At 37.1% G+C, this 13,837-nt stretch overlaps 1 protein-coding gene across 3 annotated transcripts in view; it reads right to left on the bottom strand.

Moving 5' to 3' along the window:
- Nucleotides 1-13,837, bottom strand: part of MAP4K3 (mitogen-activated protein kinase kinase kinase kinase 3) — a 64,042-nt gene that overhangs the window by 37,279 nt on the left and 12,926 nt on the right. For all 3 annotated transcript variants that reach the window (XM_021538570.3, XM_021538571.3, XM_021538573.3), the window contains exons 4-12: nucleotides 13,297-13,361; nucleotides 11,062-11,117; nucleotides 8,226-8,273; nucleotides 6,120-6,162; nucleotides 5,417-5,489; nucleotides 3,036-3,167; nucleotides 2,677-2,739; nucleotides 2,514-2,595; nucleotides 2,302-2,412 (exon numbers count right to left, since the gene is read on the bottom strand). In XM_021538570.3, coding sequence (XP_021394245.2) covers nucleotides 2,302-2,412; nucleotides 2,514-2,595; nucleotides 2,677-2,739; nucleotides 3,036-3,167; nucleotides 5,417-5,489; nucleotides 6,120-6,162; nucleotides 8,226-8,273; nucleotides 11,062-11,117; nucleotides 13,297-13,361 — 673 coding nt within the window. The remainder of the gene's footprint in view (nucleotides 1-2,301; nucleotides 2,413-2,513; nucleotides 2,596-2,676; nucleotides 2,740-3,035; nucleotides 3,168-5,416; nucleotides 5,490-6,119; nucleotides 6,163-8,225; nucleotides 8,274-11,061; nucleotides 11,118-13,296; nucleotides 13,362-13,837) is intronic.

Below are 13,837 nucleotides of genomic sequence, written 5' to 3'. Positions count from 1 at the left end.
ACTGTCATAGAAATAGGGAGAACAGGCAAGTATCAACATCTCCCAAATCCTAAGTCTTAAGCAGCAATCCTATCCATGACTGAATGGGAAATTAAGTGAAGCCCTCCGTGAGCTGGGGTAGGGAAAAATACTGGAAATGTCTGTTTCAGATACAGTTGCTAAATGAACAACAACTGCATAAACAGAGGAACCTTTTTAATTATACCCAAATAATGGGATGGGTTTTAGTTTTCGAACATTAAATAAATGCTTCACCTTTGAGTTTATAATTACTTAAAAATTATTTTAAAACGTAGTATGATACTCCTCAGAGTGGTAGCAAATTCAGAGCAACTTCACAGCTCTGCAGACTATCCAAGCATTGGACAGCCAAGCACAGACTGCATCCCCGTAAAAGCAGCACAGGCCAAGTGAAGACCTGTCACCACAGTAGGCAGTAGACCTGCCTTCAAAGACCACTGACAGAGAGAAAAGCTCTCTCATCTTCAAAAAAGAAAAACAGCCCACCAAAAAACCTCAAAACATTAACACCACCACCCAAAAAAATCCATGGCTCTAAACAAACTGGGGAGTAGGTCTGAAGCTCTCAAGTCTTAATGGTGTTTTTGGACTACATTATGTTGTACCATGTTCTGTCACTTCTGATTTTTGATGGATGCATTCAGGCAATTGTGACAAGTACAGGATTGGCCAATCCCTAAGTTAACATCTCCAGCTGCCTCTGTGAGCAGGTGAGTTTTGAAGAAAGTTAAATTGCGCAAAAAGGAAGCACATATACTTCTCACTACACTAGTTTTTATTATCAGAAAGACCACAATGCCACGTCTGCCCTGCCTATGGTGAGAGTCTTCATCTGAAATACAAAACTTGGTACGCTTATCCCCAGAAAGGCACAGCTTTTGCTCCTGATACCACCCTTCATTATGGGGTAGTTGATCCATCATACAGTAGACAACAGAAGAGCCTTCTTAATGCTAAGTCACAAGGGACATATAAGAGAGAACAGTATTCTGTAAGCTAAGAAACAGCTCTTAAAGGGCCTCACAGCTTACTCATCACTGAGCAGAGACAGAACTAAAGGATGCTAAAGAGCTTATGGTGAGAAGATCCAAGTTACTCAGTGCAGACTCCATGTGGAATCAGACACCTTTCTCTTAAATGACCTGAAAGTCAACCACATTAAAGGATTTATTGTGTGTTTGACTTTAATATGTTTTTATCAGAAAAATCTACTAAATTTTTCTCCCACTCCCAGCATGTACATTTGCTTTTGAAAGTATTGACTATTATTTCATCCTTATGCCTTCATGTCTTTCCTTCTTATTTGGAAAATGTGTAAGCACTGCACTCCATAACACAAAAATTCATCTATTTCACTTCGGCTTCTTTCCACACTTTTTATTTTAGCTTTTAAGAAAGACTTGGTGAAAGTCAGCTGGTCTTTGCTGTTCATGTGGGTAAAAGCTCATTTAACTTGTAAAGTCTGAAAATTAGTCCCTTAAATTAGTTGCCTCTTTTAAGCTTCTTTTCCTCTGAAGGCATTTTTAGGTTAGTTTACCCACTAAAAAGAACTCAAAATATGTAATTAAAGAATCAATGGCATTTGTGTTAAAAGGATTACATTTTTTCTTGAAAAGATATGGCCATCAATTAAGGAACTGTAAACATTTGAACAGTATGAAGACAGGATGAAGTAACAGAATATCTATCGCTTTTCTCTTATTTATTAAACACTTCACTCCTGTGCTGTTTATCATCTTACATAAGCAGACTACTTTGTCCCAGCTGTTTGAGCAGAAAGTCAGAAACTCTTTGATAAAACTGTAAGTGAAATTAAGTTTCAGAGTATTCTAAGATGGAAAAATACAATCAGCAAAAAACACACAAACCACTCAACAAAAACAACTACAGGATCACTCTCTCCTACACAGGTTTATGAATCAGTTTTATGAATGCTTTGTTTGCAGATACAAACATAACTTCACAAAGAATGCATGACAACTCAGGACTGGAGAAGCAGATACATTCATTGTTTCAAAATGGTTAAGAACAACAATGACCAAAATTTTGAAGTATTTAAATATCTTTTTTTTTTTTTTTTTCAATCTTTGCTTCCCAGTAATACAATGATTTTTTGCTAAGTGCCTGTATGACTGAGAGAACAGCACAACTAAAAGCAAAAACAAGCCTTGAAACTATTCCCAGTTCACCAAAAATCCTGGGGCTAAATAAATCCCAATCAGATAGTTTTGCTGGCAAACTAAACCTTAATCTGATTCTATGATGAAAAGATATTCCTACCTCAGGATCATCATCATCAAAATCATGGTAAGTGGAATGATCAGGATTATTCATTTTATCCAAAAGTTCAATGGCAAGACTTCGATTTAATGGCTGGGTAACAAACGGATGCTGAAAGAAGGAAATACAAGAAATTAAAATTCTAGCCACTCACATTAAGCATATTTTAATTTCATAACTTTAAAAAAGACCCCTCATACATAAATTTATACCTGTAGCAACTTTTCAGCAGTAGGTCTTTTTTTAGGATTTTTTGTAAGTGCCATCTTGACAAAATGATGGAAACTATTGGACCTGCAAAACAAAGTGCTAAACATTAAAATCAATTTCCAAGTACAGTACATTCATTATCTACTGAAATGAAAAAGTACTTACCATTTCATTTTGTCTTTTAATTTAGGAGGCTGGAAGTTGCTTTTTGTCATTAGAAAAAGTGCTCTGAAAAGAAAGAACAACAGCATTTCTGTGGGTATAGTGCAATACACACTAGATAAATTATTAAACACTTTATTTAATGGTCAGGAAGAAGACACATCAGTTTAAGAGGACAAGGACTCAACTAGGACTTTATACACTTATGCACCAAAAGAGTTGTTAAAATTTCTGTTCACTCAGAACCCTCACAGCCCAGAGCCCTTGCAATACAGCTAAAACCCACAAGCACACACAACCATCTCTTCAAATGGATTATTTAATTAGCTGCATTTACCCACCAAGCTCTAACCCCTACTAACCTCATTGGATGTAGGTCAAACATGGGAGGCTGAAGTTCAGCAAGCTCTATTGCAGTTATTCCAACTGCCCACAGATCACAGAGCTGGTTGTAGCCACCTTTCCTTTCTACTGCAGCAACTTCTGGTGCCATCCTAAACAGTAAGAGACATTTTTAGGTAAACTTCACAAATCAAACATTCTTTGTACACATAGTATTCTCTTCCTTAGAGCTCTCAATCGATAAGGTCACAGTATATATAGATATACATGCACAAGTGTGTGTGTAAAAAATTATGCAACATGCACCTGAAGTTTCCCTCTTTTAATAACTAACAGGTAGTTTCTACAATGGTCATTCAGGAGTAAGTGGATGAAATCCATTTGTCTCAGACTAAGTACTATTCAACAACCAAAGAGCCTGAAGTGTAATTATGCAACTACAATAAACTCCACGTAATACCCAAATTTAAATATTGCCCAGAAAGTGATCCAGTAACTTTGAAGAAAAGAATTCTAATAAGAGAAAAAGCAGTAAAACATCAGCTATCTTGTATCCTGAAAGTACAACACTCATTGTCACCTCTGTATAGAGTACTCCTTGTTTGTAAAGTCTGTCTCACTCATGTTAGGTGACCTCTTTATGTCAACAAAGTGGTTTCACATTCTCAGGTGGCAAATGAACAAACATAACTGGCATATAAATAGGAATATCTAAAGGAAATTATTCACTTGGAATTTTCAAATGTTTTTAATGGACAAAGTAAATAATGAATTTGATTGTCCTATGTAGCCCTACAAGGTGGCCAACATTCCTAGTAATTCCTAGCTTTAAGATTTATCAATCCTGATCACCTGCAAAGTAGCACTAATAACTCAATAAATGTTAACACAGATGAAGTCACTTAGACAGTACTCCAGTAGATCATCAAGCAGCATCTCAACTGATGCATAATTCAAATACAGATATCCTGTGGTCACAGCACGGAGCCTGTCAGAGCTCAAAAAGTGTTTGGACAATGCTCTCCCGCACATGGTGTGACACTTGGGGATGTCCTGTGCAGGGCTAAGAGTTGGACTCAATTACTCTTGTGGGCCCTTTCCATACCTTACCTGTAGATCTGAAAACACCAGCAGGCTTGGTGGTAGAACTTACTTCACATGTATAACTAAACTATATTTAGACACATTTCTTCCTCAGTTAATTAAAACTCCCAATCACTCTAAATCAAAAATGAGGGAGTTACCACAGGAGAGGGGAAACATGGGTTAAACACTTAAATGGAAGGGTTACTAGCACTGCAGTTCACCTGCCCTGAGACACATGTAGATCTAACCATTAAAACCTTCACACGGCCTGTTGAACTAAATTTTCTTCTCTGCAATCTCAAAAATTTTGCTTCCTTGCTTCTGCTCTCAAATCTCTGAGAAGCTTTGCAAAGAACGGCTGATGCTTTTAATCAGCATTTAAGCTATGTAATACTTTCAAAGTTATTATTTAAGGTCATTTCAGAAGCCTGGCACAGTTTGAAAGTTACAGGACTTTCAAGCACTGAGGTCACCCAGACATCTTGGGAAAGAGATACAAACAAGGGAAGTGAAGCCTTGGTGTAAAGAAGAATACTAAAAATACTATGTTTGGCTATTTCAAGTCAATACTTGAACATAGGGCTTTTTCATTATATATATTTTTATCTTGCACCTACTATGCTGTCAGACTACAGAATTTTAGTATCTGTCTGTGAAACATGACAAAACTGCTGTTTTACAGTAGAGAATGTGTCTCGTACTTCAAGGTGAAAGGGGACAATCACTTTCAGCAGGAAAGGATAAAATGAAAGGCAGAACTTCAGATAAGAAAAATTACACACACTAGTTTAATGGGGAAGAATAGAGATGAAGAACAGGTAGAATTGTGTCACAGAATTCATTTTAGGTAAAAAAAGGAGAAAATGGCTTAGAAATAAAGTTCACAAGCAGTAAAAGTCTGTGGATCTGTGAGGACAAAGGAAACTCATCAAGTAGAAAAGCTGTATCTAGGCTGGAGGGGAAATAACATAAAATACCAAAATGAAAAATTTGGAAATAAAAAAATATTTAAGATCAAAGTTAAAAGCAAGTAAAATTGCTGCTGGTTTTTAGTTTTTACTAAATTAAGATAGATTAGTCAACAGTGATGGCACTACACAGCCTTTCAAGTTTCCAGAGCATTAAAGCCTTTTCTCTGATGCTCAGCAAATTCAGGATTTGGAATAAGTAACACAGATATGATCACCAAAAAGTCTGACGCAGCATTTAGTGGTTAGTCTACCCAGGAAGTGACAGTGACAGTGCCTTTATCACAATTTTTCAACAGTATTATGTGTGTTACCATTATATTAATGGTCAAGTAAAACACAGTTACCAATATGGGGTGCCAATGAAGGATTTCCTTTTGGCAATTGTAGCTGTTATCTGCGCAGATACTCCAAAATCAGCTATTAGAAAAAGGAAAAAACAAAATGACAATTAACAAGTGATTTGATGTAATTAATTGTTATTGAACACAAGTTTGGTTTCCCCACTGTTAAGAGCTCCTTAAATATACTGGAAATATTTAACAAAAAATTAAAAAACAAAAGCAAATAATAGAAACTTGGTCTGTCTCAGATACCATTGGTCAGCTCCCCTCAGTCACTTCCCAAACATGCACACAAGGAAGAACAGGCTGGCACAGAAGACCTAACAGTACATGACAGGTTTTAATAAGACAGAGCACCCCATTTTGTGTTACCAAAGAGATTATTTCAGATAAGATTTCAAGGTACATTTCACATTTAAGGACTCTGGATGGCTGGATTTCATTAAATATTCATAAAACCCTGTGATTTGACTCTTATTTTTCCTTTACAATATCAGGTCTTTTACCTCACTGTTCCAAAATTACTCCAACTAATCCTCAGATACTAATTCAATGGTTTAGTTAGATACCACCAGCAAGATAAAAAGAACTCTGATATTCAGTAGTTCCTTACATGAACCATCATCTCATTAAACAAAACAGAGCATGCTGCTTCTTAAAGCACATAAAAATATTAATTTTTAAGCAATAAGATGTATTAACTCACCTAATTTTACATGTCCATTATCCGTTAAAAGAATGTTTGCTCCCTTTAAAAAAATAAAAGTTTACTTGAATTAAAACATGCCAATTCCTCCAATACAACATTAAAAAAAGAAATATGAGGGATCTTACAGCAAATTAGGGAACAAAAACAAAGCAAGGATTGTGTTCAATAAATCTGCAGCCTTATCAAGAAAATATCTGTGAAATTAGTAAGCTGCCATTCTGTTATTAAAAAGTCTCCTCAGATATACAGTGTTTTTCATTAATTTTTAATTAAGCCTATGGTACTACAGAGTTTGCATTGCACACAAAACCTCTCAATAAACAGTATTTGCCTGTGCCAATTAATTCTTACTTCTTTCTATTTACAATGACTCAAAGGAAACAGGAACTCAAAAGGTCAAAGTGGAAACAATTTTATTTTCTTTTCATAAGTAGGAGCTCTTTTTGTCTTGTTTGAGAGCCATGCTTATAATTACAGGCTTAAGGACCTGCCTCAATAATCAAGCATTGAGCAAAGCTACTTCCGTCCTTATGCAACAGAGATTCTGTTCGTGCTGGATTTGGAGAGGTCATTTTTGTGTGGCTGCGTGTTCCAGTCACTTCAGCTCAATAACCAAAATTAACCCAAAGCAGAGGTTTGTATCACAAAATTACAAGATAAAAGGACTGAGAACAAACCTGATTTGAAGACTGAAACCAGCTACAGGTTGAAATGAGTGCAAGTCAGAGATGGCTGAACACAGTTCCAAACATCAGCACTGCACTGCCCATCAGGTAGATGGAAAGGCAGCAGAGATGAACCTCCAAAGATCTGTGTTTTCACATATCACGGCTTTTCCCAGAGCAGGAAAAGTCAAGCCTGCAGTAAAACACAGCTAACTTGGCCTACTGCACAAGCACACTTAATGAGTTTGGCAAACAGTGTAACAGCCCTGCTTACATGTTCTTGACCTTGTTCACCTTTCAAGCTAACAGGACAGGTACTCTAAATATGGAACTTTGCTTCTGAGGGAAGCAAACACAGTTCAGCAGTCGGGCAATCTGCAGATGAAGACAGTACTTTTCCATGATCATGAGAACAGATTAAAAAAAATTCTTCACAATGTGAGCACTGTAAGCATTTATTAGCACAGTTCTGCATAGAAAATGTATCTATGGACTGTATCCTTACAAGCATTCTATAAAGTATAGTGGAAAACATGTAATTTCGGTGCCTGAAGTAATCTTTCTGTCAGAAATTAGTTTGTGATTGCTCACATATTCTTCTGCAGCCACTGAGAACAACTTGGAATCAGGCTGCATGAAGGCAACTACAGTTAAAGCTGCTGGGGGAAAAAAAGAAACCAAAACCAGCCAAACCAACAGCATGCAACTACACAAAAGATTATGATGATTTACTGTCACATTTCCAGGAGGAAACTTGCCAGGTTTGGAAGGGCTTTGGAAAGACTAGGTAGTAAAACTTCAGGAACAAAAAGTCAACAGGAAGCACCAGAAGGAAACTATAAGAGAATGTAAGAGTTTGAACAAGCCACTTTTGATATAGCTTTGCTGAGATGGAGATTTAAGTCAGTCAGTACTAATACCCTCATTTGCAGCAACCTCTCTATTTTTATCATGTGAGGGAGGGGACAGAAGCAGCCTCCAAGAACCACACAGAACCACACATCCAGCAGCCTCTGCCCTGCAATCTGCTCACCACGATGCAAGAAGCCAAAGCAAGAGCTCTGCTCACTAGACAAAATGGAGCTCCCTGGAAAAGCTTGGAAAGAGCAAATTTTTCTTTTGCACAAAGCACACAGCACACAATCTGACAGACATATGAACACATACTGCTCTGGACGCCAGCTGATGGCTAAATTTCACAGCACTGGTCCACATAAACAGTTTGTGTGGTTCCAAGAAAAGAACAAACTATTTCCTTGCATGTATTTTAAAGAAAGAATTTTTTTTGCCTTGGCCAGAAACTTTTACTTCATTCTAATAGATTAAAAATCCCTACATATTCAGAAATGTACTTAAAACTGTTATGTAACAATAAAGACAACTGGAGGTGATGTAGCCTATTTTAAAAGCACCCGAAACCCCTTCAGTTTTTACTTACCTTTATATCTCTGTGCATTTTTCCTTTACTGTGAAGGTAATATAGTCCCTGAATAAAATATTTAAATAGTAATTTAGTTCAACATTTTTCATTTGACATACATTTCTTATTTAATTACCACGTATATTTAGGATCCAATTTAATCATCTAAATGACTCACCAACTGAAGAACATTGTTATATTTCAGTGTAATTTGCTGTAAATTTGCAGATTCAATAGATGTAGCAGCATATCTTATATCTTTATATAAAGCAGCATACCTAAGTATCTTTATAGAAAGATATTTAGACATTTATCTCTTATCTAAAACACAGGATAGATGGAAGTAATACCAGTCTCCACACCTATTGGAAGAAGAGTATTCCCCAAACAAGTTTTTCTCTGGACATGTTAACTGTCACTTTTTTAGACCAAAGTAATTACTGGCAAATGGTCTAGGAGTTTTCTGTTCAGCAGTCAGATCATTGGACCACTAGTAAAGTTACCTCCTGTATCATTACATATTTCAATCAAGCCTAGAAGTGCTGGCAGGCAGTGCTTTGGGTCTAACACCAGGCTCCAACTCTATTTCATGGATTTCTGCAAGAGGATTTGGCTGCCTGGGTCTCCTACCAAAACATTTTAAGATTCAACACAAGTTAGAAACTAAGTTTAAATTCTGGAAGAATTCTGTAGAACCAAAACCCTGCACAACAAATCAGAGACCGTGTCACTTCGGACACTTAAGGCTTATCTCTAAAACTCTCTTCCAGAAGTAAAATCACACACAAACACCTTCCTTGCTCTGTGACCATGAACCTCCACAAGACTACATGTTCATGGGAAATATCCATGTAACAACTAATATTTTTTTGCCAGTTCATGCAAGACATCAGAGAGTTGACTGCAAAATTTAAAGTGTAATTAATCAAAGCATTTACCAGACCACTGCAACAACTGGCATTAGGCAGAAGAGTCCCATGTACACTCCTTAAATCTCTGGATGCTACTAGCATATAAAGGCCTTTAATTCACACACTTTTAGTACTGCCCTGGAAGAATGTGAAGTCAAGTCACCATCTTCAAAACTGATTGTCTGGAGACAATTACTTTAAAGGTCATATTTAAAAGATTCATATTTTCAGAATAAATTCTCACAGATTCCAGCAAAATGGACAGCAAGTATATTTTGAAAATGGAGGATTCAATGGGCTTCTAAATATGGAAACTGAAAGTTAACATCAGCATCCAAGTGAGACTCTGGATTCGTGGACATTGGCAAAATTAATGTTAGACTAATTACTTCTATGGATGAACAATAGCCTATATTCTCAGACTTCTTAGTCAAGAAAATGGTGTTCCATTATAAGCTGCAACAAGATATCTGAAACTAGATGCATTATATTTGGTCAGAGTATAACAAACACGTATTTATATTTATATACAATTTAAAATATAGAAAAATGGGTCAATGAATAGCATTTAGAAAACATAAAATAGTAAGCTCTTTTCTCACACACCATTTATACATATTAACCAAGATATCTTCCCACACAAATAAATAGCTTCATAAATTCCATTCTAGACTACTCACTCCTCCCTATCTAAGAAGATTATGGAATTGATTGATGGACTGTCTTGTGGGTTATGAATTGCTAAAGGACTGTATCCAGAGAGCAGGGACAAACAAGCTCAGTGTCCAGAGTGACAAGTGGTGTCCCTCAGGGTCCCACACTAGACTGTTTAGTATCTCTACCGTCGATATACAGTGGCAATCAAGGGCATCCTCAGCAAATGTGCCAAGGTCTCGTAAGAAAGATGGGGACAAACTTTTAGCAGGGCCTGTTGTGACAGAACAAGGTGTAATGGTTTTCTAGTAAAGGAAGGTAGATTCAGATTACATATAAGGAAGAATTCTTTTATTATGATAGTGATGAGCTACTGGAAGAGGTTGCAGAGAGAGGTGGTGGATGTCCCATCTCTGGAAACATTCAAGGTCAGGTTGGGCAGAGCTCTGAGCAACCTCATCTAATTGAAGATGTCCCTGCTCATTGGGGGGGGAGGGGGAGTGTCTTTAAAGACCCTTTCTAATGCAAACCATTCTACAAGTGTCTAAGAACAAAAGGGTTTAAAGACTCAAACCCCTTAATGCTCCCAGATGTCATATAAGCCTGATCTGTAAGTAATAAAAAGCACTGCAAGTCAGAAGGCAGCAGTGTCTGGCATAGCACAGAGAGATGCCAAGTGACAGCCAAGGAAGATGGCTTGGGACAGAGCTATCCTGAAAGAGCGAGAGGCAGCAGGTCTCATCTGATGGCATTCAACAGATCTGTGTTCACTACAAGTCAAGAACTGCTCTCTCACAGAGAAGCAAGACACCCATCAAAAAAGCAGTTTCTGATTAAGTTTTACTGCTGTATTGAACCTGTAACTTAGGAAAGAAAAATGAAAGCTAGTATACCCACAGGGAAAGGCTAATGAGTTCAAAATCTCAAGTACACAGGCAATTTTTTTCCTATTGGCACAGATCAACTATTAGATATACAAAATGGAGTGTTTTAATTTTCTTTCAAACGTCAGATTAAGAGAACATTCTGCTTCCCTCCTTTTAAAAACAAATATAAAATGAACAGCAGAAATATGACAAGAGCTTTCTTCAAATGATCCAGGGTAATTGAGGTTATACAATTATACAAATTTCTAGGCTGTAATATGGGACCTCCTCAAAAGTCTGAGAAAACACTGTGTCATCCAGTTCCCGGACTTCCATGGCAGCACATGTTATTCCTAGCTTTTATTCTTAGCTTTTAATACTTTTACATTAAAGGACAACCACAAGAACCTGAGGAGACACTACCTGTAGTGTTTCTCTGCTAACATAGGCAATCTGCTGTTCTGATAATGGTCCAGTCACTGAAATGGAAGGGAAAAAGAAAAAAAAAAATCTCAAAATCAGATAAGATACCACCCATTCCAAATTCATACCTCAATTACTTCCATTCACACTGAGACTCTAAGTAAATGTGCTTAGTCTTTATCCCAGACTGAGCATCCCAAAGACATTTTTTTAAAGCCAAAAATGTCCAGTACTGTTGGAATGGAAACTACTAATTCTTCTGTATTTAAATTTCACAGTATTTAAGAGGAAAAAGAAGCACAAGTAATGATTTCAGCTTAACTCTTTCCCCTGAACAAACCTATTGTGTCCTTCTATAGAGGGCTGGACTTTCAACTCAGTGACTCAGCTGCAGCCAACTCTGTTCAGTCCCATTTGAGCCCTTGGCAATCCTTTGTATTATTTGTGACCTGCTCTTTGCTTCCATCCTTCCCACTGCCAGAGAAACTGCTCCCTCCAGCTTCCCAGCCTTTCCCTGAAATCAGCTGTCAGCACTGCTGCTCCTGGGCCTACCACACCAAGCACTTTCTCAAACTCCCCCTGTACGCAGATTCAGCAGTTTCCCAATGGAAGGAGAAGTCTTTCTCTCCCTCGAGGGTTCAACTTCACTCAAGTCTCTTAGAGGAAAACAATTAAATTCTGAACAAACACACAAATCATACAGTGAGTGGCAAGCAAGGAATGGTCTGTGACTCCCAGTCACTGGACTTTGATCCTGAAATTAAAGGGGTTTAAGACCAGGAAATGCAGTCCTGATTGTAAGCTTTTCAGGTTTTGCACGGAAAACAACGAGAAGTTGGATGAAGTTTCTCAAAGGACACTGAAGGAGTAGAAAGTTAAGAATTAATCTAGATTAAAGAATCTAACTGCTTGGCTTCTGCAATATTAGTATTATGCAATATATCTTCAAAGTAAGTCTACATCCAACTTCTCTCTGCTGAAAGAAAAGTTCCAAACCCATGCTGAACTATATATATTGGCACCCACAGTAGGCATATCTAGGCACATATTTTTGTTTTGAGAAATTTCATTCTGATTAACTCAAATTACTCGAGATCACAGAGGCCTATAGTTCAATCAGAATAGGACTCTCTAAAACATAATGAAGACCAGAAAAGAACCTTGCATTCTAACTACCAGCTGAGAAGCCAAAAATCAGCTGCAACGGGAAGCCACTCCTGTAGACATCTGCTCAGGCATTCATGTGGCATGAGCTAATTTCCTACTCTACAGGTGTTCCACAAAACAAAGCCTATTAAACACGATGCTTTTCTCAAAATTAGAAAGAGTTAAAGGATCACCAAGGCCACACTCAGTGACAGGAACATGGCATGAACTTGTGAATTGGTGCTTCTTTTAATCACACCCAAGGTAAACATAAAAAGCTGCTTATGCACAGGAGACCCTCACATGTGAAATCTTCACAAGTTAGATTATAGATAAGACTTCCTCAATAAAAAAACATCACCTGAGAACCCCAAAGCCATTACTCACTTAGGGCATACTCCTTTTCTACAAAGGCCTTAATTCCAGGGCAATAAAGTCCTTCAAAACTTTTTTTCTCTTGAAAAATAAGAAGCAGTTCATTGATCCTGTCTTTATCCAACAGATTCACAGACAGCCCTTGTTTCTTTGACTGCTCACTGAAGCCAAGCCTAAAGCAAATATAGAGACCACCTTCGCTTTTCACATGTCACACATCTAGCTTAAAAAAAACCTAAAAATTTTTTTAAATACCCTAATGGAATACAATACTGGTATACAAACATTAAAACAGCTTACAAAGGACAAGAGTACCAATCAATCCACATACCAAGGTCTCTATTGGAAGTGGTATATATTATACAAAAATAAAGTTCAAAAGCTCTGAAACAAAGTGGCTATGAAGAAAGACAGCACATCAAGACATAAATTTTTTCTTTTTACAATGTGGCATTGTCTAATTTTATTTTGCAAAGCAGTGATGGGCATATGAGCCCCTGAAGGTTGGAAATAACTTCTGCTGCTAAACCCCTCTCACTAACGTTATTTAAAAAGCCCAAACCAATTAAGTAAAAACATAAGCTAAAATTGACCTTCAATGAATTATTATGGATACTAAATTTAAGACTCCCCTGTAATTCCAGAACACTGCAATCATTTCAATTTTTGAAAATTAGCTGTACTAAGATTTTAAGGAATAAAGGCTTGACATACCATGATAAATATCCTGTAGAGAGCCACCTCCACAGAACTCCATGCAAATCCATAGCTTGTCTCGTCTAAAGAGTGAATAAAACCATTCATTAGCTGTCAGACTTGCAGAGGACTTGTAAAAGATAAGTCAGAGGACTCAAACTATAAAGCACAACACAACATGCTTCATAATATGGAAAGTACAAGTCAAATAATGAGTATAATTTAGTCTTTATGTGACACTTCACTGTCTAAACAGTAAATAATGAAACAGTCAAAAATATTTTACTTTAATGAAGCAATAAAAACAGTATTAGTGAAACATTCACAGTGATTTTTGTTGAAATACATTTTTCTGAGAGACAAAACAGATGTGGGTTATTTGTTCCTCATTTTCACTTCTCCACTTTTTTCATAGCATAGGAATTACCATAAACAAGAAACAAAACAAAAAGCCCCAGGCATCTCAACCAAATTTCTTTCACAGCAAATTAAGTGAAACTGTAGTGATTTAGTTAGAGCTAGGCAGAGCAGATCCCATGCTGTGGGTAAGCGCCTGCTC

The sequence above is a fragment of the Lonchura striata genome, unplaced genomic scaffold (assembly GCF_046129695.1).
Source record: "Lonchura striata isolate bLonStr1 unplaced genomic scaffold, bLonStr1.mat Scaffold_149, whole genome shotgun sequence".
Classification (NCBI taxonomy): domain Eukaryota; kingdom Metazoa; phylum Chordata; class Aves; order Passeriformes; family Estrildidae; genus Lonchura; species Lonchura striata.
Note: the sequence above shows the minus strand (reverse complement) of the source record. Positions and strands in the feature narration are given on the sequence as shown.